General features: G+C 38.1%; 1 protein-coding gene across 1 annotated transcript in view; it reads left to right on the top strand.

Moving 5' to 3' along the window:
* The first annotated feature begins 17,289 nt into the window (after positions 1–17,289).
* The window catches only part of samhd1 (SAM domain and HD domain 1), a 44,833-nt gene continuing 34,266 nt past the window's right edge, over positions 17,290–27,856 (top strand). The window contains 5 exon segments of the mRNA XM_028811597.2: positions 17,290–17,581; positions 19,376–19,442; positions 22,121–22,196; positions 24,020–24,180; positions 24,351–24,466. Of these exon segments, the coding sequence (XP_028667430.2) occupies positions 17,380–17,581; positions 19,376–19,442; positions 22,121–22,196; positions 24,020–24,180; positions 24,351–24,466 (622 nt within the window). The 5' untranslated portion in view covers positions 17,290–17,379.

The following is a 27,856-nucleotide window of genomic DNA, read 5'->3' as shown; positions in this document are numbered from 1 at the left end:
GATAAGGAGCTGTTTTCTAAATAGTTATTTCTTTCAGCTCCTCTGAGGTCATACTGAATTTTATTACTTCTGGTGGCTCATCTGGAGCGGTGGCAAAAACACCCTTGTTTTCAACATGAAAGAAATAAAGCTTGACTTTAATCACATCACTGATGTAAATTTGCCTGCTGTTCAATTGCTCTATATTCAGGAAAATTTCCTACTTGTCAGTGTGGTTCAGAGTCTTTTCTTTTTATTCTTGCTTGTTCCTTATCACTTAATCGCCTTCTGCAATTAGCTTGACACTCAAAAGATGTTGTTGCTCTGTTTTTTTTTTCTGCCATTATGTGATTATCACTTCGTTTTGTGATCACTTTGCTGTAGACGTGACCACAGGAAACGTTGCCATCCTATATTTAAGTTTAATAAAGTTCAATGATCAATAAAAATACAATACTTACACTTGAGTATGAAGTTTGAACATGTATGTACCATGTGCTGGGGGATGAGATGCTGGTTTGGCTATTACCAAACTTTGCGTGTGCTGATAAAGGTGTCCTGGGATGTGCTTAATGCTCAACAGATGGTCTTCTTTTTCTTTCTGCCATTATGGTGGTTATCACTTCTCAGTCACAACCATGACCACAGGTCACTCTGTCATCCTTAATGGCCACCAAGTTGCTGTCAGTCTGCCACCTTAAATTTTGATATTAAGTATTAGTTCCTGCTTGTCTATGTGCCTCAGCATCTTGTCTTCTTATTCTTCCTTACTCACCTTCTGCGATGTGCTTGATGCTCTGCAGATGTTGCTGCTGTTCTTTTTTTTTTTTTTTTGCTGTTATACTGGTCACTGCTTGTTGTCCCAATCACAATGTCATAAACATAGGACCAGGGGTTATGGCCATCAGGTTGTTGTTACCTGCATTTTTTGAATTTGCAGGACATAGCAGTTTATAAGCTTTATCCATCCCGCTATATCCTAACTACAGAGTCACGGGGGTCTGCTGGAGCCAATCCCAGCCAACACAGGGCGCCAACACAGCCAACACAGGGCGCAAGGCAGGAAACAAACCCTAGGCAGCGTGCCAGCCCACCGCAGGGCGCGCACACACACACACACACCAAGCACACACTAGGGACAATTTAGAAAACGCCAATGCACCTAACCTGCATGTCTTTGGACTGTGGGAGGAAACCGGAGCACCTAGAGGAAACCCACACAGACACAGGGAGAACATGCAAACTCCACACAGGGAGGACCCGGGAAGTGAACCCGGGTCTCCTAACTGCGAGGCAGCAGCACTACCCACTGCACCACCGTGCCTCCCAGATCAATGGACAGATTTTATAATTTTTTATAAGTAGATCACGTATGACCAGCAGGCTTGCACATGTCAGATTAAAGTTATTATTTTTAAGCCTTTAATTAGCAGGTAAAAAGTGCAGATGAATTTCCCATTAGGTGAAGCATTTGTGGGTGTTTGTACTGCTGCCTCACTACTCAAGGACCATTAGTTTATATCCTGGCCCAGCACTTAATCGAATGGAGTTTGCAGTTTCGGCCCATGCCCATGAGGGTTTCTTATGAATACTTTAGTTTTCTCCTAGATCATAAAGGTGTGTGTGTTAGGCTAATGTGTATGGAGAGACTGTGGATATTTGCCTGAGTTTGGTTTGCAATGGACTGGCATCCCAGCCAGTGCTGGTTCTCACTTTTCTCCCGGTGGTACTGGGATTGGCTCTTGTTTCCTCTGACACTCTAATAGACCTTGCAGTTTCATAACATGTAAGCCCTGAATGTTTGGAGGATTATTTAGGAAGAGAGGCAGCAGGTTAGCAAGTTGAAACAAACACAACCAGAAACTGTAAGTAACACTGAACACCCTTGTAGTTCTTTACTGTATTTGCTGCAAGCAACATTCATATACAGTAAAGGAGTATAAACCTAAAGGTAAAACAATCACTGGCTTCCCTGTTCATTTTTAACTATCTTTGTTCATTAATAGGTTATTGTGAGCAGTGGATGTTTTTGGGAGCAATGCTTCAAGACAGGGCAACTATGGATGAGATTCCAGCACAGTACGCTCACCCATGCAGTAGCACGCACTCAGATTACAATAAATTACTGTCATTGATCCACCTGGAAACCAAGGATTATCTGGGTAATGTACAACTACATGTTCTTTGCATTTTGAAAAATGGCAAGTTTTCTATGAATAGGCGACATGAGAATCGCCTTTAAATGCCAACAGTGTTTTGGAGTGAGCCCTTGAATCCTGTCCTGTCATAACAGCTCAACTTCTGCATGGTTGTAATGGTAGCAGGTGCAAACACAGCCAGTCAGCAAGTCAGAGGTTAATCCTTTTTTCTTAAAAATGGTGCAAAAGTTACTGTCTGTCTTTCTCAGCTGTCTGCTGCACTCAAACTGATGACTTTCCAAAGAACATTTCATTGTCATTTCAACCAGAGCTTGCCCGTGGTAGCCAAAGTCACTGCAGGTTTAAATTCCCACCAGTTTCTTAGTTGGAGGGTTATTTCCTTTTATAAATGAATTCACTACTTCATACGGTAATTTGTTGTCTGTATTTTACAGTTGATCTATAAATTCACTAGTAGCTCCAGTCTGTACTGAGCAGGTAAAAATAACAATTAATGATTATCTCTTTGTAAAGCTTTTCAGTCGCAACATATCAATTCATCATAGCCCTACCTCACTTTTTATAAAAGATTTAGTAAGAAGCACATCAGAGAGCTAGAATTACAGTTCTGTCAACTAAAAATTTGTGAAGAAACCTCAGGATTGTTTCTGTCTTTATTTGTCTAACTTTGTTGATGCCATGCCCACTATAACTTCATGTGCCAGTTATTAGCTGACAAAGGCCTAACCCAGTATGGTTGTCTGCTGTTGTACCTCATCTACTGCAAGGTTTAATGTTTTATGTGGCCACTGCTGTCATAAAGGGCTGTGATTTGAACATTTCTATTTGGCTTGAGTAACTCTGATCTTTCGCCTGCAACTTCTCTCATAAGTCACTTTTCCACCACATGAACTTGTCCTCTATGATGTAGGCCTTGGGCCACTTGCAGTCCCTGACCATTTTGTGTGATGTGTTCCCACCGCACAACAGGAACTGTAACCTTTATGCAAAATGCATGACATGCAAATAACAGTAATGTGGTGTGAAGTAAGTTATGTTTGGGAGTTCGTGGGGAAGATTATTGATTCGATATGGTACGTAGCGCGCCGCACCGTGGAGGCGGCTATGAAGAGTGATGCAGTGCAAAGTGTAGTGTTCCATCTTCACCGATAACTCCCCAAAGTCCAAACAACTAACAGATTTGTAAGATGGTGCTGGTGCTTATGGTCACCCAATCAACAAAATGCAACGGCCAAGCCCCAACCACAACAGTTCGAGGTTGAACAAAAGTTACTTATCTTGGAGTAGCAGCTGAAAAAACATACCAACATACTCCCCATTATTTTGCTTTATTTGAGGAAATTTCAATGCTTTGTCGACATATGCGTCGGCTATGAATAACTCATTATTATAATATCTGTCAAGCAACCTTCTGGCCTCTGTGTAGCCTGTTCTTGGTGCCATTTGGGAACAGCCCTTAACCATATCTTGAGGGGAACATCTGGTATACTGAATCCGATAGTCCAACTTATCTTGAGGGTTTTCTAACAGATCTCCTACAGCGCAATCAAAGGCTCAATAAAGTCTGCATAAGCCAGTGGGTCACCTGCGAATAATGGGACCTCTCTATGTGGCACTTCACCATGGGGTGCAGGAGTTGCAGGAACATCCTTTTGTTTATCACTTTGTTAGGCTAAAATTTTAGCAATTTGAGCAATTTTCAATTTGATTCTGCATGAGCACGTCCAATATATTATTTCTGGAACTCTGAGTGTCAGCCCTTGTGCTAGTTGTGGGTTGTCCCTGCCTTTCTACTTTAATTTTGAGCTCTTGGAGCCTTTGTAGAATTATTTTGAGTGCGGATTGTTCAACTATGTTGCAGGGGGTGACGTTGCCGCAGCGCTTAGCTGGAGAGCGAGCCACATTTACTATTAAGAACACGCTTCAACTGAGGAGCTTGCAGGACTCTGGGTTTTGTGCGATCCCAATCTTGCAGTTGCATCTCTCAAATATAATTAACTAACTGTTTGTCAGATAAGCATGCTAAAATGCTCTTCGTATCTTTCAGCCATGCCACTGTAGCGTCACTAAATTCATTCCAGATCTTATTGTCTTCTGCGAATGCTGTTTTCTGTTTTTTAATTATGTTTTCTTTATTTAGTATAGATATAACTCTTCCATTCAACTCTTCAGCCTGACTGGGCATCTCGCAAAAGGTTTTAAACAGCTGCGCTATGTCAGTGAAATTGCCAGGTCTGTCTAGGCTTTCGATCTCAGCCATAAGCTCGGAAAGTCGATCCTGCCTTTTCATTACATGTCTATTAAGTTCACTGAGCACATTCTCTGGCTTTGAATCTGTACTCATATCAGCTCAGTTTATGATCCCCTTGGCTTTCTAGCACTGACCATACTGCCAGCCAAACTTATCTTAAGAGACTTGTGCAAAGACAAACGTGGGAGGGATAAAGAAGGAGAAGTCAAACACATTTGTGCTGCTCATAAAATCAGCACAAATGTACCATTTTGCAGATGCCAATGAAGAAAGATATAGCACTGTCACATACCTTCTGTTAACTAACCAGGCAGGCAAAAAACATTGTTCTTTCCTGATGGGCAAGTCAAGAGTCGCACCATTGAAGCATGTTATGATTCCAAGATTGGAGCTGACAATAGCTGTTGTGGCAGCCATAATGGACTAAATGCTAAAAGGTGAACTTCAAATGCCCCTACAAGAATCTACATTTTGGACTGACAGCACCACGGTGCTAAAATACATTTCAAATGAAAGCACTTGGATTCAAGACCTTTGTTGCCAACAGAATCTCAGTGATTAGAGATCATTCACAACCTTCACAGTAGGGCTGCACGATAACAGAAAAAATGATTATCACGATTATTTTGCTCAAAATTTTTTATCACGATTAATAATGACGATTATTCCTTTGGTAAATGAAGTCTGTGACCAAAGCAGTGTAGCCTCGGCCAGTTATTCACAGATGCTGCCCTAATCATATTAGCTGCGTTGTCCGTTGTGATGCACACAAGTCTTTCTTCCACCAAGCCCCAAGCGGACATCGCTTCTTTGAGGCCCACTGCAATAAACTCCGCTGTATGGTCTTGTGGGAAAAACGAAGTTTGCAAAAGCTTGCTTTTCATCTCAAACTCGCTGTCAATAAAATGAACTGTCAAGCTCAAATACGGTTCCGCAGTTCTGCTTGACCATAAGTCGGTCGTGGCAGCAAAATATTCAAGGCTGAGCCTGAGAATTTCTCTTTCTATTTCTTTTCGGCATTTCGCATACAGCGAGGGCAGCGCAACATTGGAAAAATGGTTGCGTGAGGGAATGCTATATTTTTTATCAAGTATCTTTTATCAAGTGTTGCGATCATTTTGTTAAACCCCTCACTGCTCACGGTGGTTATTGGACACATATCCTTGGCTATATGGTACGCGATCGCCTCTGTTATTTCCCGGTGTCTTTGCGAGCTAGGCAGATATGGTATTGCGTTGAACAATGTCCCTGATATTGTTGTCTGTGTTATGGATGGCTGGTAATTTTTTGTTGTTGCTGTTTGTGCCTTCAGTCGTTGAAATTCTTGATAGTGTACTTTGTGGTGGCTTTTAAGGTGGTTGATGAGGTTTGTTGTGTTACCTTGGGACGTTTGGACGGAACAGGAGCAAAGTTTGCACAAGACTCGTACCTGATCAGCATCACATTCCTCGAAATCGAAATAGTTCCAGACAACTGAGTATGACCCCTTTTTAGGAACTAACGATCGCACTTCTGCACGTTGCTCCGCTATCATATGTTTATTCTGACTGACTGTTATTGCTGCTATTGACTTCTACTGCTTCAGAAAGCGCTTGCAATCTAGACGCAGTAACGTCATAGTGACGCAGTCCAATCCGTAAACTCAGCCCATAAAAAACAGTTTGGTCTTTATACTGTAAAATCGCGACGATATTTATTAACTGATCGTGGGTCATAAATATCGTTATGAGAAAAAAAAGATTAATCGTGCAGCCCTACTTCACAGTGGACGTATGCCACATCTGCCCTTAACCCAGCTGATCAAGCATCCAGAGGGCTAAGCATAGGAAGCTTTCTCAAAAGCACTACATGGTCACAGGGTCCAAGTTTCTTAAGTTTCTAGAAGTCAGTCAATCTGGAAGTAATCTAGAAGAACAAAAAAACACTCATCACAGAGCACATGAAAAAGTAAAGACTGATTTTAAAACCAAGCCCGATTTCTTCAAAAGACTTGGCTAAACTTATACGCTTTACTCATCTATAAGAATTTCCAGAAGAATTAAAGGCTTTAAGGAAAAATGCTTGTGTAAAAAAGAACAGTCAAATCCTTAACCTTGACCCAGTCATTCAAGATGGAATACTGAGAGCTGGAGGAAGACTGAAGAAAGCTGCTCTGTCAGATAAAGCTAAACATCCTGCAATTCTTCACAAGCATTCACATACTGCCTCCCATATACTGCAGCACATTCATAAAGAAATTGAACATTGTGGGCACAACTATTTGCTTGAACAGTTACTCCAGAAATATTGGATACCTCAAGCAAATTCAACTATCAGAAAAATCATTTCAAAGTACACAACATGCAGAAGATACAATGTGAAAGAAGGGAAGCAAAAAATGGCAGATTTGTCAGAAGATCGCTTAGTACATGACCAACCACCTTTCTCCAATGTGGACTTGATTATTTTGGTCCCTTCCAAGTTAAAAGAAGAAGAAATATGGTGAAAAGATATGGAGTAATTTTCCTTGTCTAACAATCCGAGCTGTGCACATAGAGAGTACACACAGCTTGGACACCGATTCACGCATCACTGCCATACGCCGATTCATTTGCAGAAGAGGACAAGTGAAAATCATGCACTCAGATAATGGAACAAACTTTATTGGAGCCAAAAGAGAGCTACAAGAAGCAATTAAAAATCTTGACCAAGAAAAAATTAGCAATGCCATGATGAAGATAGAAATCAAATGAATTTTAACCCACCATCAGCCTCTCATCAAGGTGGAGTATGGGAGAGACAAATCAGAAGCATAAGAAACATTCTAAACTCAATACTCAACCAACGAACACTCGACGATGAGAGTCTTCCAAACAGTGATGTGTGAAGTTGAATCAATCATCAATAACAGACCTCTCACAAAAACATCAAATGATCCAAATGATTTGGAGGCCTTCACACCCAATCACTTGCTGTTATTGAAGACACCACCCAACATGTCTCCTGGACTTTTTTCTAAAAATGACAAGTACACTCAAAGACGCTGGAAGCAAGTTCAATACATGGCTGATTTGTTTTGGAAAAGATGGCCTAAAGAGTATTTGCCAATACTTCAAGAACGTCACAAATGGCTAGCACCAAGAAGAAATTTTGAACCAGGAGAAATTGTTTTAATTGTAGATGATGCCAATCTCCACAATTCCTGGATAATGGGTTGAGTCATCAAGACAATTCCAGATGCCAAAGGTGCAGTCAGAAGAGTTTGTCTGCAGACCAAAACCAGCACACTGGACAGACCTGTGAATAAACTGTGCCTGCATCAAGAAACAGCCAATGTTTGAAATAAGACATTTTTAAATGTTTGTTTGCAGTGTTATTGTTAGTGTGGCGGATGGCTGGGGCCCTTGCCCAGCCAGGACGCCCAAAGTGTGGAAGGACCAGGGAAAAGAGGATTGTCGGGACAGTTTCTTCCCCGGGCCGATAGAGGGCAGCCCCCTTGGTTTTCAGTGGGGCCACGGGTTATGAGCATGGAGGCTCAACCCTGTTGGAACCCGTGGCCACCGCCAGGGAGCGCATGGGCTTTTCCAGGGCCTTATTTGGTCACACTTCCGCCACACCTGAAAGTGTGGCCGGAAGAAGCTTGTTAGGCACCTGGAGTCTATCCAGGTGCCTTATAAAAAGGAGCCGCCTCACTCCATAAGGAGCCAGAGTTGGGAGGTAGCGTGATGGAGCTTGATGAGAGAGGAGTGCAGGCAGCAGGAGAAGAAAATAATTAGGACTGAGAGTGTTTTGGGCATTGTGCTGTACTGGCTGAAGGAAAACACAATTAAAGAGTGTGTTTCGGACATAGCTGTCTTGGTGTCTGTTCGTGGTCGAGGCCGGTCTCCACACTAGTGATTTGAAAACAATAGTTAATGTAAAAATAAATTTAATTGGTTCATAGTGAAGTGTAGTAATTGTCTCTGCTCCTGCATAGCCAATTAGGGTCCAGAAATATAGAAAGTTAAAGCTTTGAGTTAAATTCATATTAGTGTTTGCTTAATTTGAATAGAACATAATTTTGTTTTATAGCCATAGACAATGGTATAGCCTTTTGCCCCCTGTAAGTTAATAAGAGATAGGACTTTCTTGCTTTAATCTGCAATACAGTGTGTTAACTGAGTCAGTTTGTGTTTGGGATTAGTCGCATGGCTAGCATGAAGTGAAAGACCCATTTTGCCGATTGTAAATGGGATAGGCATACAGTTTTCTGACCATTTAGAAATGTTTCAACTGTATTAGCAAACTTAAAGAAATGAAACAAGATTTATAAGCTTTAACAGAACTTTTCTTAAACAAGAACTTTTCTTTGCTAGATCAATTTTTTCTCCTTTTGTGCAAACTGTTTTACTTTTAATTTTTACTAAAGTTTTTAAAAACAAAAATATTTTGTCTGTGGAATCATTTCAGAGTGTCAAGCTATTGCTGAATCTCATTTGCAAACTAGAGCTGCTGAACTTTTGTAATTTTTGGTAAACGCAGCTACATCATGTTTGTTGTGGCAACAACATTCAGTAAAGTGGTGTATTTTCTCCATTTTTATTAAGTAAAAACTAAATTATATTCAGCAGATTTTGTGAAAAGACTCCTCGATATAGGTAAATAGAAGCAGCCAATAAATACCTTTACATCCATCTGCTAATTGAAGTGGAGTTTTTCTGTGTTTTTCCCACAAGGTTTGGGAGAATAAACACTGGAGTAAGAAGTACATGAGGTAAGTCAGTTTGTGTTTTCCATTAATTAAAACAAAGATCTGTTTTTTAATATACATTCTTGTTTATTATAGTGCCGGAGAGTGCCAATGTTGCATGTTGGCTGGACTTGCAGGTAGGAATTTCACTGCTTTCTGTATGTGTAACAATAATACCACTACTAGTCCTTTACTAAATGAAGTGCAGACCCTTGAAAACATAAGTCAGGAAATTAAAATAATGAGGGACATCATTTTGCCTCGAATTAGGAAACAGAATACAATGAGAACCTGTAGCCTCTGTAGCACTGGTGGACTATACAGAATACTCCTTAATTAATCATCCATCCATTCATTTCCAAATCCAATTATGTTCACTTCAGTGCCACAGAGGCCCAGAGCCTATTTAGGCAATATTAAATGTAAAGGAAGTGACAGTCTATTTCACAACACACTTACTTGCACACACACACACCACAATTTGCTCTTACTTCATCAAAATTTAGAGTCATCAGTTTGCCATCCATGCAAACAAGAGGAGAACATGAAAACTCCACACAGACAGAGGGTGATCAGGCTGGAATTCAGATCCATTCTCTTAGTTTATAACAATGACATTGTTTTTTAACATAATGAAAAAACAAGACATAACTATGGCTCAAGCCTTACGGTGAAATAAATTAAAGATGCTCACCCATATTTTCATTGGAAAGCAACAATGCTTTTCCACTATTAAGAAAAACAGGGTGAAACCTGAATCAGTCACAAAAGTAAACTGGCTTCCAAGTATTAATCTATGACATGTAAGAATGCTAAGGGTAGCAAGATGTCAAGGAAGAGTACAGGGACCGTTGGAAAAACCTTGGTGGAAATAAAACAAGTATTTGAGTTAGTCTGGTTCAGTTTTTTTCCTGGAGAAGGAGCAGTTACAAGTCTCCTAGACTACCTAGTATAGACTTCCAATATTTGTATTTGAGGCCTAACACTGAACCATTGTGGGAGAGAGCTGTGGATGCAGGGAATTGGACAGAAAGAAGGATAGAATAAGAAATGAGACATTCAGAAGTGCAACAAAGTAGGAGAGATATCTGAGAAAGTACATGAAAGTAGGCTGAAGTGTCATGGACATGGACTGAAGAAAGGCAATAAATATGTCGGCAAAGGAGTGATGGAATTTGAAATACAGGGGATGTGGAAGTGGGGGAGGCCTAAGCAGAGTTTGATGGATAAAGTAAAAGAAGATTTGAAGGAAAAGAATCTGACTGGGAGGAAGCTCAGGATCAAGCTGTATAGAGAAGACTGATCAGACACACCACCCCCACACTGAAGTGGGAAGAGATGAAGAGGGAGAAGAAAAACAAGAAACAGGCCTGACCCTTCGATATCGGCAAAATTAGGCGATTGTCTAGAGAGGCACTTTACTTTAGCAAAGGCGGTGGCGGCCAATTGTACATTTACGTTTATCAGTTGAGTGTCTCATGTTGTCACTTATGTGATTTGAAACTTTGCATGTAGAGGTTCCCAAGAACTTGGGACTTGTTTAACCATAGCTGGCAAAAAAAAACCCCCATCTACTGATATTGTGTTTGGACAGAGGAAGATGTCAGTGTATTTAAAAGGTTAGCACAAGTGTTGTGTGTACTGATTATTACTACTCAATAAAAGTTCCATATGGCCTATAACATCTGCATCACACAAGCATATTTGGTTTATTGTCAATCATAATGAGTACAGTGAAATTCTTACTTGCACGTGTACTCCAGCACCATGATTAGCGAGTAGAAATTCCTCACCTTGACAAATCTTAAATGTGTTCTGGTGAAATGAAATATTGGGTATGTAAATCACAACAAAAAATGATGAAAAATGTAACAACTTTTTTACCAAAAATGCAGTCTGAGCACTTTTGATTGTCATAGGTGTTGAAATAAACCTTGGAATACCATACATATGACACAGAATAAGTTAGAAACAAGTTCTAAACAAATGGATCATCAGATACCAACAAATAAAAAATATATTGTATTGAACTTAGAGATAAGAATAACAGAGAGAATTGCATTGCACAGTTGCTTTAGTGAACAATTTTAATGATGAGCTTTCTGATGTCAATTTTTGGCACAAATTTTTAAGCTCTGTTCATCTCAGTAGCGAAGCACAATCATCTATAACCTTTAATACATTAACAAAATATCCATCCATTTTCAGACATACTGTATTTAATACTTATAGGGTCATTGGGAGAAGAAGCCTGTACTAGCTGAAATGTATACAAGGCAGGAACCCGGCCGGGACAGATCACCAGTCCATTGTAGGGCAATTACCAAAGTGTACCTACCAGGTTAAATTTCTTGCATTATTGGTTAGGTCAGGAGCCATCACACCCAACAGGTTTATTCTACTCATGAAATGACAGAGAGTAATACCAGCGTTTGTGTTACATTATAAAAGGCCTCTTACATACAACTTGGACCCTCTTGACATGTTAAACACACACTTTTTAGAATCTGAATTCTGCCAAAGACATAGGGAGAGATGGATGAATTGTTACGTTCTCTACAGCAGATTTATTAACTTGTTGTGTTTACTTTCTTGTGAAAGACCTTTTGCACTCAGATAAGGCAACTGAATAAGTGGGATTTGACCTGTTACCCTCTTGCAGACTCAGTGTCTTCAGGATACCAAGTTATGTAACAAATCAATATGGGAGACCTAGTGATACAATGGCAGTTACCCTTTGATTGGCAGGGGGAGCAATCCAGTTGGTCAATTTTGACACAAAAACCAACAACTGTTTATTGTACATAACGCAGGCTTTCCTGATGCTGGAGGTTTGCTAATTGCATGGTATTTTTCAAATGGCAGCAAGCATTTTGTTTAAGCTGTAGTAGGTGAGAAGTGATCTTCTCTGAGGAAGAGTATTAAAATGGTGATATTGATTTGAGCTTTCATCTTGGCGAGATGTGCGTATTATCACATTTACCAGCTCTGCAGAAACAAAAATGTTGATTTGACATGATTGTTGTGTGTACTGATATGCTTATTGACAGCAGGCTTAGCTGGGCGAATTTGTTCAGCATATCATGAAAAAACATGCACTAGTAATTCCAAACACAACCAAAGAGCTCAGACAGCATGGCCAAGCATTTTCAAAAATAACAGCCCAATGTTCAGATATATACATGTCATCTTTAAAATGCTTTGAAGGACTACAATTCACCCTTCAGCAGCAAAGTAAGCTTGGTGAATGAAATAAAGGCAGTGAATTTTATGGACACCTAAAATTTAGGTTGACTTGGTAAGCAGAACAAGTAGTTATTAAATGTTATTTTATTGTAGTATTTAAAAAGTAATAATCTGCTCATTTTTGAAATATACATGCTGCTTAAAGAAAGATTAAAATTTCTAAGATAACTTCATTCCTAACCTTAATCTCTTTTTAAAAGGCAGCTGAATTATTTGTGTAGGAAAATGTACAATTATTGTTCAGTTTATAAGATTTTCATACAAGCAGCAACTGAGGGGTAGTATGTTGTTACTGGTGTGTTGGTGTGGCATATCTGAAACTCGAAAAGGGCCTTCAGTTCAAAACACTAAACCTTAACACTCTAGTAAGGACAAGACATTAAAGGTAAGCTTGGCCCAGAAAAACCTAGGCAGACTAAACCCTGTGCCTCTAAGGAAGGCCAAGCTTACAAACAATATAGTAAAGGGAGAAAGGAACATTAAACCCCATGTCACTCACTGACAAAAACAATCTTTATAATGTTAGTAATAAAACTTATTATCAACCATTCAAAAAGTAAGTGTCAAAAGCAAATCAAAAAAACAGGAAAGTGAATTCAAAAATGAACAAAAAATAAGAACACTTAAAAATCTGTGGTGAGCTGAATAATGAATGGCACAAAACTGAAACAAACAGAAGGAATATGCAGGGAGCTTTAGTGTATACCTGTAGGCCTTAATTACACAAAGGTGAGTAAAGGGACATGGACAAAATAACAAGTAATACAAAGAAGGATATTTACTAAATTTTCAAAATTTAAAACACAATACAAAACAATGATTCAGTTCTAAAAGTTATGGGTCCTGTTGAAAGTTCTTAGTTTCTATTTCTCTAAACTAATAAGTCTCATTTCTCAGAGTATTATATTAACATAACTTCATTCATTTCAGGGCTGCAGGATGCTGCAGCTACTACTAACTACTATGGTGGTAGCCACTGGTGGAGCAAGGGTTTTGAAGTGGGAGGACACGCTAGTTAGTGAACCCTTCACCCCCAATGCCAGCCATATTAATGCACACCCAGCACACAAATCCCAATTATATTGGATATGATTGATTACAGCTGTTATGACATCTGGGTGAACATCCGATTGTAGAGCTAGCTCAGATTGGTGAGTAGCATTCTTGAGTATTAGGCCTGAATGAAGGTGCTAAATTAGCTTTGTCAACAGTGGTAGATTGTGATGGATCTCTGACACTGTGGTTTTCATCAATTGCTGCACGTTCATCTCTCTCTTGTTATTATTGTTTTTACTTGCATCTGTTACACTGTTTTCTGGTTTATATTTGTGTGTCATTTTCCTCGTTGGATGATCAATCTCTCTTCGCCTTGTAGCTGTTGTTTAGATTGAAGCAAAGAAATTTGTGAACAGGATCAACGCTGAAGTAAATAGAGCTCGTTCCCACTGTTCTGCACACTCCAACTCATCTGATGTGTGCTCACTCATTTTGTAGCAGGAAAATATATATGGGAATAATCATGTAACAGTGTGGTGGGGTCACATGTGTCCTGATTAAACTTCAAAACTGCATTAAGAAAGAAAGATAAATAATCAAAAACAGCAAATAAAATTGAAAGGTAAAGAGAACAGATTAGAGTGGAGCTCTTCACTCCTTTTCCCTTTCGGCTTTACACTTGAGGCACGTCATACCATTACTGAACCATTAAGTGAGTTACATCTCACTAACACACAACTTTTTAAACACACTGTGTTAGTTCATACATTTTCTGAGCACCCTGCACAGTATTTTATTTCCACAAAACTAAAACTGTGGATTCATATAGCACACAATTTCACAAAATCAGTGAAAAATTATATTCTTTTGTATGGTACTTGTTTTGATTTAATGACTAATTATTGATGCAAGTTGTTATTTTAGCGAGACAGACGAGACTCTGGTCCTGCTATAGAAAGTAAGCAAAATATAGCTATAGGCTAATGCACACTTGGCTTTGTGCGGACTACTAAGATTACCAAACAACAGTTGGGGTCTTTTGGACTTTCTCAAACCACAAGAACAGATCAAATGTAAATAATGATTGTAAAGATTTCAAAAGCAATCTACAGTTGGCTATAACAAAGTAACAGGACTGTGATTTCTTGAATGAGAGATGAAGTTGATCATGTGTTTAAAGTCTTAACTTAAATGAAAAAGACCATACAGGGCACAGAAACAGCTTTTAATGTTTTTATTTCTGATAAACCATTTGTGAGCTAAACCCATGTGGCTTTAGAAAATCAGAATAATTTAATTAAACTGCAAGATTAGAATTTGGTGAACAAAAAGTATAAATGCCGTCATATGAAATCTTGTTTTAAACATATAACAATATGACTTGGTTTTACTTTCCCCTGCTTTAGCTAAATGTATACCTCTCACATTTTTATTAGACCTTACCTTAAATGCACATCACTTTTTGAAAGTTAGAGGCTGGCTAATAAATCTGCTTTCCTTATGTTTGTGGAGGTTTGTCTTTTGTCAGATGATCCTACCTTGAGAGACATTTGACAGAATGATACCATATATGTTTTGACTGAATTGTTGTTACATACATTGATGCTATTTGATGGGGTCCATTGACCAATTTTCAAAGTGTTTTTTTTCTAATCTTGTAAATTGCCTTGGATAAAGGGGTCTGTCAAATATAAATTGTTTTATATATTAACTATTGTTATTTATATTAAATTTACATGTATTTGCTTGGTGCAGTGGTAGTGCTGCTGCCTTGCAGTTAGGAGACCTGGGTTCATTTCACGGGTCCTCCCTGCGTGGAGTTTGCGTGTTCTCCCCATGTCTGCGTGGATTTCCTCCGGACGCTCCAGTTTCCTCCCACAGTCCAAAGACATGCAGGTTAGGTGCATTGGCGATCCTAAATTGTCCCTAGTGTGTAGTGTGTGTGTGTGTGTGTGTGTGTGTGTGTATGCCCTGCCCGGGGTTTGTTCCTGCCTTGCGCCCTGGGATTGGCTCCAGCAGATCCCCATGACTCTGTATTAGGATATAGCGGGTTGGATGATGGATGTATTTGCTTGGCAGATGATTTTATCCAAAGTGACTTTACACAAGAGGTAACAATCGAGTAACATTAGGCTAGGGAGTATGTTTGTACAGCAAGTGTAATAGAACGGGTAACAAAAGTTGATTGCCACAAGTAAAAAGATGTAATAACTCATACATTTTCAATCATAGATTACAATCACTAAAGCAATTAAACTTACGCAAATTAACGAAGAATATAATGTATCACAGAGCAAAGTTTTTTTTCATCAATTCGATAGATGTTCACAGAACAGATGGGTCTTAATTACTTCTTAAATACATTGAGGGAGTCAGCAGTTCGGATGGAGGTGAGTAGCTTCTTCCACCAACTAGAAACTACACAGGAAAAGAGTCTGGACTGAGACTTGATGCTACGTAGAGAAGTATTATTTTGCATGTTAAAAATAAGACAGTATTTTCTAATATAATTAACAATAGAAATATTTTTGGATAGCATCATGGGCTGGCACAGTATTTATATTGCTGCCTCACCGCTCTACAAGATCAGACTTGAATCCTGGCCTGTTTACTGCATGCATGGAGTCTGTGTAACTGGAGCTGCTCGACTTGGCATCTGGAAAGCAAACTCAGGTCTGGCCCTCTGCACATGGAGTGGAATGTGACCATCTCTGCCAGTCAAGCCAAACTCTCTGGCCTTTCACAGTGAGTGAGTGTCTTGTAGCAGCCACACTCCAGTTGAGCTCTGTTATACTTGCACATTCTCCCCATATCTGGGTGGATTTTTCGTTGAGTACTTTGGTTTTCATCACAAAGACAGTTTTGCTAATTTAAATGGTCCTTTAGATAGACTGTCCTGAGATAGACTGTTCCTGCTTTGTGACTGGTGCTGTCAGAATAGCATCTTGGACCCCCATGATCTTGAATTGGAGTGAGTGGGGGTCAAGAATGTATAAATGGAATAGAAACATTTTACAAAGACCAGGTATCTTGATATTTAGTTTTACTGGAATTCCTAGATTTTCTAGCACACAGAACTTATCTAGCTCCTACAATATTTCTGTGTTCAATTCATTTAACATACTTACACTCACTACTCTGACCTTGAGGAATTTGTTTTTACACATTATTTGGCAGATGCAGTTCCTAATAAACAGCAAAGGCCGGGCGTTTCGGACGTACCTGCTCGTTCTCTGCCCGTTGCCAGGGCCACTGCGCCACCAGCGGAGCCTGTCACTTCTGTGTCAGGTGTTCAGATCTTGTCACTTCTTGGTCACTTCTCTGTCTGGGTGGCCACTGATAAAAGCCATCCATCTGCTCCACCTCTTACTTACAGCTGGCTGAAGTCCTACTCGACCGAAGGGCTCGGCTCGGCTATTAAGTTGTAAATTAGACAACGAACGTGTTTTTCAGCTAAAGATAATGACTGCTGTATGAATCTTAATACCGTCTCGAATTAATTTTCGTCCTTACAACACCACAAATATAATTCGTTTAAAATTAATGTCATATAGCCATTTACTTTTCTACACTCATTCTGAGGTACAAATATCAGAAATACAATGAAACGCATAAAATATATTAAGATCACTTGGCAATGAAGAAATGACCAAATTCCGGTTTATCTGTCTCTTAACCAACTACACAGAGCCGCACCATCGGTAAACCAACAATGCCAACGTAAATGACTTCGACAAAATGCGACGAAAATCCCACCGTCTTTGTTTTTCCGATCCAGCTCTAGCATGTATATTCTCTAGGAACACTGGTTGGAATTCTAGTGTACATAAATGTGACCATGGTTTAAAAAGAGTGTGCGTTTTTTATAACGATTATACGGTAACTTTTTGCTTAGACGGTGACGTCATCGACCAGTGAAGGTTGTGCTGCTTTTTTGAGGCGGTTTTATTAAACCGAGGAAACCAGGCGGGTTTGGCATCGGAAAGGCTGCTCCTGATAATTTGGATGTATTTTTGTTTTATCATCTTTGGATTAAGTTAATGTTTATGAAACGCATAATGAGTTATTCAAAAAGTTACAAGCGTGCAAGAACTGAAGATGTGGCAAGCTCTCTTCGGACACCAGAAAAAAAAGAATCGACAGCTGTTAGTCATGCAGCGGGATGGCAGCGCTGGTCGGTGGAGGATGTGTGCAGCTTTCTGTGCCTATCGGGCATGCAGCGCTGGGAGCAGGCCTTTAGAGGTAAGCCGGCGGAGTGACAGCGCATGAGCTGGCAAGTCAACAGTTCTGATCGGCTCCCTCCTTGGAGTTACGTTACTCCGGGAAGTAAAGCGTAAGGCCTTATTATTATGAATTTCATTCAGCACTTCGTGCAGTAAGGAAGACTCCGTCTGTCTGCGCATTTTTTTTTACACATGTGCCTTCAGTTAATATGTCGCGCCTTTATAGCACAAGCCTGTATAAATGCAGTTTAATCGTTTTATACCTCTCTTGTCCTAAAAGGTCAACCCTTAAATTCAAAGCCACAATAAACCGAAATTATAATACATATTTTGAATCCGTGTAACAATGGTTATCATAATTCAGTATAGCATGCATAATATTTTATGTTCTGCACACATACACCGATGCATCAAAGTACACAGTAGAACTACTGTTATTAAAAGTAATATACAAATCAATCAGAGTTGTCGGTTAACGTACTGATAGGAATGAGGTACATATGAGTTTTAGGCATCAAACAAAATAAGGTACGTCAGTTAACATGCACTGGAAAATACCATCTGAGGTTTATCGCATGAGATCCTTAAGTGTCTTTCGTGAAACCTCAAAAAGTATGAAAGAAAGTGCCACCACCCACAATGATGACTCAAAAGAACACAATCACAGTTGGAAACACCTGTTGGAGACGAGCCAATGGAAGAAATACAGTGTCTGTTCACACCTAAACACCTTTAGAACATCTTCAGCAAATCTTAATTTGCCTTAGCAAGAAAAGTGAAAAACGAGCCAGGTTTGAAAGTGTTTAGAGGCAGTGCTGCATGCATTCAGAATTAAGTATTAATATATATATTTTTAAAATATGTACTATGTAAACGTTACTTTTATGTATAATGTAATATTGTGTAACCACAATTCAGGTTGGAGGAACCAATTTGGAGTAGTCAGTCAAACTACCATACACATCTTTAGGATGTAAAAGTAGAAAAAAGGAGTACAGTACTTAATGGAAAATCCACAAAAGAAACTAAACTGCGACACATGATACACTCAACAGTGTGACCATACATTATTCAAACCAATTGAAGAACCAGAGAGAATGTTTTCAAGCCTATAGTTATGGTAATACTCTGTGAAACTGGTAATTGGTGGGCCACATAGATAACTGTCATACTTTTTGTCTTGGCTAAACAAAAACCACACCTTTAACCCACTTCAAGTCAAATCTCTCTTTGACCAAGCAGATTAGGTAAATCATTCAAATTCAAAGTGATTACTAAAAAATATTTAGGGAAAGTTTTGTAAATAGTATTTAAGGCAACCTGCATGTTGAAGAAATGTCAGACTTGAGTTTATTGTTCCCAAGCGAACATATTTTCCCAAATGTCTGCTTTACCCTGTGACTTTAAAGGCTGTACCCTGGACATGGTAATCAATATTAAAAGCGTCACCTAAGTGACAAATTTCACGTAAAAGAGGGTATAGTCACAGATTTACAGATTGCAACACACCTAATTGAGTTTGACCAGAAAGCATTTATTTTATTTGCACATATAGTTATGTCAGATTTCTTGCGTTTTCATGAAACATTCTGGATAAACATCTTAAGTACTTTTTTTTTTTTTTTTTTTTTTAAACTGATATATTGATTAAAAGTAAAATTGGGGAGTGGAATTCATGTATGTAGGTTACTCAGGCTTAATTTGTTTAGTGTTAAATGTACAAATAAGTAGTATGTTAGATAAAAATATTTGTGAAAGATGCTTTCTAAAATGAAGTTGAGGATTTCTGTTGACTGTAATGTGTTATTTACAGAGGCAGAGATCACAGGCATTGGCCTCCCCTACATTTCTGAGGTTGCGCTGGAGAAAATTGGAATTAGGTGAGAAACTATTTTTTTATTTTCCATATCTAAAATTTGCAGGGGGTGGCAGACTGGAGTAAAGATATCTGCAAAATTATCATTGATAGTTACTAATTAAGTGGTTACCTTGTTTTATTTCTAGAGAATGAGTTCTTAAAACGAATGCAGCTTTTCTTTCAGAAATTAATATCGCATTATGTAATATTGTTCCATAATGCCAAAACTTCCTAAAATTATACTGGGTTGTGTGTCTTAAAATATGGACATACAAATGTATGAGTTGTGTTTAGCAGTTGACTGGTCATGATTACCAGCACATATACTGTAGAACCTGCCCTGAGTAGTCAACTTACAAACACAAAGACAGGCAGCGGACTATTTATTCAGGGCAGGTTCTACAGTATGTGTGCTGGTAGCCATGGAAACTGCTTACCTTTATCTGCTTGACTGTAACTGACATTTATTAACAGATGCATCTAGAGGTATGGTTTTAAGTCATCTTTGGTTTTTTTTAAGTTGCAAATTGTCTTTTCCTCTACAGTAGGCAAAATAATAAAGAAATGCTTATTGAAATAATTAACAGATTTTTTTCCATATTTGGCAATATATTTATTTCTGTTAGTACCCATTGTTCATTTCACCTTGTACATTTAGATTTGTGTGTGTACGTATTTTGTTTCATGTGCCCAAGTTAACCTCAAATTTGGAATCTAAATATGAGTAAAATTTTAATTATCAAAGTGATAAAACCAGGCCAGTCACTTTTATGGAAAGGGTAGTTGTATTAGTAGTTTTGTCTTGGGTACAAACTACAGTCAAATTCCTACTTGCTTGCCCAACCAACATAAAGCATCACATAATATGCAGAAGTCCAGATAGTGTACCTATAGTGACAGCTAAAGAAATGAATGAATTCAAAAAAATTTTTTTATTGCTAATTATTTCGAAGGACCTATTTTAAAATTTATAATGCTGTCATTATTTACTTTTATGGTTCAGAGTTCTAGGATCTTTTGTTTTTTTATTAAAGAACGTCATTATTGAACTCTCTTAAAAATGTGTGTTAAGGGGTTGAAAAAAGAAAATTTAAACCAGGGTACCAGACTTAGTACAAATTAAGAAGATATCAGTTAACTCCTGTTTTCATAGAATCTACAATACTGTAAAAGTGTATTGTTCATTTTTCTTCTGAGAAGTGATTGGGCAACTCAGTACATCCTAATAGGCTCACTCATAGGTTCATTCCTGCTTTATGTCGAATGCAGCTGGCATAGCCAAAGGCTTTCCACCACCCCATATTGCCATGCTGGAATAAGAGACTAATCAGGTTTGTAATATTAATTTATAGAATGACTAGGGGGCTTCGCTCGCCAACCCCCGTGTTTGGTTTTCCGGATACACACTTTTAAGATTTTTTTTTTTCTTTGAATTGTTGCTATTTCATTAGTTTCACTTTTATTTCAGAACTTCTGTAGAGAAAAGCCAAGCAAAATGACACCTTTTATTGGCTAACTAAAAAGATTACAATATGCAAGCTTTCGAGACAACTCAGGCCCCTTCTTCAGGCAAGATGTAAAGATGTTACAGAGATAAGAGATAAGGCTACTAAGTAGCTTAAGCAATGTTACTAGTGAGTAGCATAGCAGAGATGCATGACCTGCCCTGCTATCGGACAGGTTGTGTGCTTCTTTTAGAGAGGAAGAACGGTGCCTTGGCTAGCTGAATTAACAATCATCCCTGCTAACAGGAGCCAGGATTATATAAAGTGAAGTCAGCTTATAGTCCTGAACTTTTATAGGCTTCTTGTCAGAGTTTTTTTTATTTACAGACCAGGTGTTAGATTACTGTTACACTGATTATTTGCATGTTCAACATTTTTATATTCTTTAATGATGATCTGTTTGGTTTCTTGAGTCTTTATCTTCTTTCTTATTTTATTCTGCATTTATTGTTTTGATCAGAATTCGCTTAGTTACAGGTCAGATGTTAACTGCAGTGGTAAGTCAATGATAAATGTAAGCACAATTGCAGTCTACACCTCGGTCAGTCCTTTTTTTATTCAAATATGCGCTTGTATGTATGTATGTGCTTTCACTGTGCCCTCTTAAATAACAATACTTATAGCTGACTATAATTTTTAAGTAGTCTTTGAACTACTATTACTACTGCTAAAGCTGCCACGACTATAATCAGGAAATAAAATTTGTTGAATGGAAACTTTTGCTTTGGAAGGTTAGAACCTAGTTTTGAATAAAGAATGATTTAATGTGAGAAATGAGACAGGTAAACTATGATAGTTGTCTGATCAGTACTACAGGGTGAGTCAAAATTATGGTAACATTTGAATAGCGGAAACAATTTATTCACAAACATACTTCATACGTTCAACACATGTACCATAAGTGGCAGATAAATTGTCCACAAAAATTGTATATAAGTATATACATAGCAGTACCATTAGTGTTAACATAAATTTGACTCACCCTGTATATAATCAACTGTAGCATTGTACTGTATTAATAAAACTACTAGCAAATGGCCTCCTAATGGAGTTCACAATGGAAAATTACTTCATAATACAGGTCATGGTTTAACCACCCCTTATATTAAAAATTGAACAAAATATTGTTAGACCAGATTTTTTTAATTGTCCCCCTCCATTGTTCAATTTATTTGTTTTTTTTTTTTTTTGTCAGCCCACTTGGTCCCCGATTAGAACTTGTTCATCTCTTTCGTCAGCTACAGTGTCAGACTCTATCTGACAAAATGAAGGTAAGGCAAACATCTGATTATTTTTTCTGCTTTTAATCAATTCATAGTAATTTAAGAGAGACCTAAAGTGTAACAGTGAGTTGTGTTCTTTCATTCATTAAGAGGTTCTAGATATTCTATGTCGTTCTTTTGGAAACAGTCATTTTCCTTTTGGGCTTAGCAACTGGTTATGCCACATTTACCAGCAAAAATTATAGTATGGTGTTTCCTGTAGGAATTAATTCAATCCTAATTTTGTGCAGAAATTTTGTCCCACTTCATCTTGCAGGTATGCATCAACCTAGACTTGTTGTATTTTACACTATGAACTCCTTGGTTTAGTTCTTTCCATGACATCGTAATGAAATTTCAGTTTTTTCTTTGACTGGGTCTTTCCAAAGCCCCCCATTACCACAAATAGATCATTTGAACAGGTATCACAAAATACCAGCTGCTTTCTCTCAACATTTTTTGGGATGATTCTCTTTATTATGTGTTGTCCCAGGCTTTGTCGTCCTCAGTAGTATAGTTCCCCAACCTTTCTCTTATTGTTATCAATAACATTTTGTGTTGAAACTGATTGTAAATACATTTCTGGTTAAGTTTAGGGACAGACAATAATGGAATGTAAGTTTTCTGTATTATTTTCATTATACTAAAATGAATGGGTGAAAGCATTCCTTGTTTGTTCAGAGCTTGAAATTATCTTCTTCATGTCAAAAATATTACAGAGAGAAGCTGAAAATAATTTCACTTTCTCTACTTCAGGTTGGCAGTACTTATTGGAATCCATGATTTCATACATTTGCAGGATATATGCAGTACTCCAGAAGATAATATTACGATTAATTAAATTCGATTCCAAGTCAGCAGTGATTTCGTTTCTGTTTTGCTGTCATGTAAAATTTATGCCAGCTTTGTAAGTACAAGCAGAACAATAGAAAATCATGGAAACTTGCATTTCAGTGTTCTAAAATGTCAAAGTGCTTTTCTTTACAAAACCGGCAAAATGGAAGACCTGATTTTTTTTTTCCTAATATACCCCTAAATGTAACCACATGTTTAGACAGAAAATATGCTTTATTTACTCAGCATTAGTTAACGAATTGTTTATATAAGCATCAGTACTCTCCAGAAGATAATCATTCAAGATCTATGTATGACTGTTAATATTTTATTCGTGGTATTGAGCATGCAGTTGACATTTTCCTACAAAGGGGGAAAGAATAAAGTGGGTTTTGTTTACAGTCACTGGTTTTCTTTCATAGTTGGTGGAGGTGATTGACTGTGCCTGATCAGGGATGGTTTCCACTTTGCTGCTGGTGTTGCAAGAATAAATACCAATGCTTCACAAGTATGGGCTAGATAAAGTAAGTCAGGAAATGGGTTAATAGATATCTGTACCATGGCCAGGATGACGAAATGACTTGCAAAACATTTATCATTTAAAAGTGCAGATACTACACTGTCTTGCTCATTGTGAAGATTTTTTCTTAATTGTCCACTTTATTTTAGTAGAATATAGTGGTTACTATTTGGGCGGGGTTCAGCAATCCTCATCTCAGCATTTCCTCACAAAAATGCATATACAAGATAAAAGGAAAGGCAAACAATTCTGAAAGATCCTCATTGCTTCATTTGACCTCAAAATAGCTGCTTGACCTTTATTTTATATTAGTCTTTCATTGTATATTCATGCCATCTGCACTAGCCAGATATCAGCAAGTACTGCTTGAAGCTTTTGTCCTATTTGTGTAATAGGCAATTCATTTTGCTAATCAAAAAGTTCCTAAAATGCTGCTAGGCTGTATACTTGTCTCTGATGGTTCATCTTTGACTTGTAGGTATTCAATGATCCCATTCATGGTCACATTGAGCTGCATCCTTTATTGATCAGAATCATTGACACTCCCCAGTTTCAGCGGCTACGTTACATCAAACAGCTTGGAGGAACATACTTTGTTTTCCCGGGAGCATCCCACAACAGATTTGAGCATTCAATTGGGTAAGTATTCAAATAATATTCTTAGGCTTGGAAAGTTGCCTTATTGAGTTACATTCTCTATGTGGTGTTCTGAGTACACGTTGTTCAATGTGGAAAAGCAGAGAGTAGGCATTATCCACTAGAAATATTTTTTAACTCCTTAGAGTAATGCTTTTTTTCATCTTTTTCAGAGTTGGTCACTTGGCAGGGCGGCTCGTAGGAGTTCTTCGTGAAAGGCAGCCAGAACTGCAGATTGATGAGAGAGATGTTCTTTGTGTACAAATTGCCGGACTTTGTCATGATTTAGGTACACTTCTTTGTATAATATTTTATATGTAAGTGAAAGGCTATTTTCAGTTTAGTTGAGCACTTATAAGTGTCATGCATTTTTTTAGCAAATTCTAAGCACTGCATCAAATGTGGGACAAGAAGCTAGCAGTGATTCTCTTGCATTCTGCAGGTAGGTTAATTTAAGCCACAGGAGACTTTATGTGCTAATTATTAAGAAACATGCCAATTATTAGGTGAAATTGTACAGATTTACAAGGAGACTAAAAAGGGCTTTAAAGTAGTGTACTTAACATCTGGAATAAAATTGTAATTTAGTAAAACCTCATCTTAAGAGGAGGAAATGTATGCAAATGACATTGTCATTAGAATATATAAAGGAAGAAAATGCCAAAAATAAAATTTGCAGCTTGCATAGTGACACACTCTTTTTCTAATATGACAACAAAAGGGTCTGTCATATACTCAATGTGTCTCACTCACCTGTGCTTGAGAAAAAATGATGGGTGTGACTGTCATACTCTCACTCTTTCACACTCGCATGGTGCAAGAGGCATGGCCTCTGTACTCTTACTTACTCTCACCCACAGTGGTGCAAGAAGCAAGAAATGTTCCTTCCCATTTTCTCAGTTTTCCAAACATGCAGGAAGGGAAGAATGTGTGCATCCTGCTCTTGCACACTCACAATGGTGCAAAGAATGTCAAGACTATTGCTAAATCTCCACCAGCACAAGGAGTGAGACGTACAGGTCCCATACTATTGACCTGTCCTATTTGACACATGTATTGTCACATGTATGAAGCTTATACAATGTTTTTGAAACTACATTCTGTTTGAAATCTGGCTGTACTGAAGTTATACAAGGTGCTATGTCTGCCTCTGCCATAGACTCATGCATGTTCAGCAAATCAAAAATACTTCATATAGTTTGACTGTATTAAAGGCCTGTTGATGTACATTTGTATTTGCAGCTGTTGATATTTATGCATACTTTACATATTTGGAGGCATTGGCAAAACCAAAGCCAAGGTAATTTATTGACAATTCAAGAAGTGGGTAGGGCTATTTCACTATAGGTTTTTCCACTGATGCCTAGAAACATTTCCCTTGTCTAAGACATGGTTCTACTATGCTTTTCCAGTGTCACTAAGGCTTTCATCTCCGTAAGCCTGCTAGGACTATTTTAGTAATTAAAAATACTGATTTTAATATTAGGTATTTTTCCCTTTTTGGTTTTGTGATCCACTTCTTTTATGTAAGTGTCTTTGCAACCCACCAAGTGAATTGAGTGAGATTGTCAGAGCAGATGGAGCTTTTGATGCTCCTCTAATAAAATGAGTCTGTGATTTTTAATAATCAATATCAATGCTCAATAAATAAATCTTCTCCCTGAGCTTGAAGGGGAAAAAAAAGTCAAGTAGAAAAATATTAAAACAAAGGTTTTATATATACATAAAACTTTGAAATTATGAAAAACAAAATAATTGTAATAATAATATTATAAAGTAGCAATAAAGACAATAAAGGTAAACTGTGCACCTTAATAAAAGGATAAGTGTTTGTCTGTGTGACCGTCTGGTTGCTATGTCTCAGTTATTCCAAGAGATGGCACATCACAAACATTTTAGCAATAAAATATACAGCATTTACTAGGCGCAGTGGTGGCTCTGAGGCTAAGGATCTGCGCTGGTATCCCAAAGGTTGCCGGTTCGAATCCCCGTCACTGCCATAAAGGCCACTGCTCTGCTGGGCCCTTGAGCAAGGCCCTTAACCTGTAATTGCTCCAGGGGCGCTGTACAATGGCTGACCCTGCGCTCTGACCCCAAGGGGTATGCGAAAACTACCAAATTCCTAATACAAGAAATTGTATAAGGCGAAATAAAGAACAAAAAAAAAAAATAAATTCATCATTCCAATAGATGGCACAACACAAACATTAACACTGCTTTTACAAATCTCATACCACATGGCATATAACAGAGATGTATGAATAGCATGGTGTACTGCAAACGTTAAAACTAAGGTCTACTTTGATTATTTACATTTCAACCCATCTTAGATGGATAGCACAGCTAGGATCATTATAATTAAAATAGATTATTAATCCCAAGGGGAAATTCACATTAAATAATGAATATAAGACAATACTCAAAATTGCTAAACAATATTATATTCTTAAATTTTGTGCTGTTTAAAAAAACAATAAAACAGTAAAACTTGATTATTGTTAAGAGCAGCTAATATTAGTAACATGGTCAAACTAATACTCTCTTTCCAGTATAAGGAGGTTTTAATATAGGAAGCACTGCTTCTCTACATTTACAACATGGAGAGAGTGCTTCTTGACCTCATAAATGTTGCCCATAACACTGAGCACCTGGGGACTCATGTATAAATGGTGCGTATGCACAAAAATGTTGCATACGCCCGTTTCCATGCTCAAATTGCGATGTATAAAACCTAAACTTGGCATAAAGCCACGCACATTTTCATGGTAGCTCCAACCCTGGCGTTTGCAAGTTCTCCGCTCAGTTTTGCAAACTGGCGGCACCCAGCGTCAAAGCAGTGCTACTGTTCCATTGTGTTTCCCTTTCTTTTTTAGATCCACATCCCTGACCCGGCTTTATAAATATACTGAAATTAACCACATATTGTTTATTAGTTTAATGCATCTGATTGTAATTAACCTGTAACAATATAATGGTCCACAGAATGGCCAAACTATTCTAAATACTGTAGCTGCTTTAGAGTTGTTACTCTCACTGCACCTTCTTCTTCTTTTAGCTGCTCCCATTAGGGGTTGCCACAGCGGATCATCTTTTTCCATATTACTCTCGCTATACCACTCGGAGTATTTATATCACTGCATCTGAGTGGGGAATCACAGCTCTACAGCAGCTGATTGGAAAGAGAATTATCGGTATACAGCATCAAGGACACGCTGCCTCAAACTGCTCTCATACGGCAAACACTTCAGAGCCTTTCCTCACGGTTCAGAAACAGTTTCATCCCAAGAACTATAAATGCACTCAATCAGTCCATCAAGTGCTCCTTGTGGAACACTTTGTACTTATAAGTACAATTACCTCACTGTAAACTTGCGATACAGTTATAATATTACACAATCTGAGCCACTTTATAAAGCATGTATTTACATATGATGACAATATCATTTTTAAGATGAAATGCAGGAAAATATTATACAGATAAAATGTTAACATCATTTAAATAATCTGTATTGTTAATAATTAAACATGTGAGGACATGGTACCGCAGCGCTAGTGAGGAGCTGGTGCTCCGTTCATGGATTGTTCCTACCTCGCGTTGTATTCTTACTGGGGCTGGCGCAACACTGGAAGGATAACTGGATAGAATAGTTAAACTTGTACTATGAATATATTTCGATGT

This window comes from Erpetoichthys calabaricus, chromosome 10 (genome assembly GCF_900747795.2).
Source record: "Erpetoichthys calabaricus chromosome 10, fErpCal1.3, whole genome shotgun sequence".
Taxonomy (NCBI): domain Eukaryota; kingdom Metazoa; phylum Chordata; class Cladistia; order Polypteriformes; family Polypteridae; genus Erpetoichthys; species Erpetoichthys calabaricus.
Note: the sequence above shows the minus strand (reverse complement) of the source record. Positions and strands in the feature narration are given on the sequence as shown.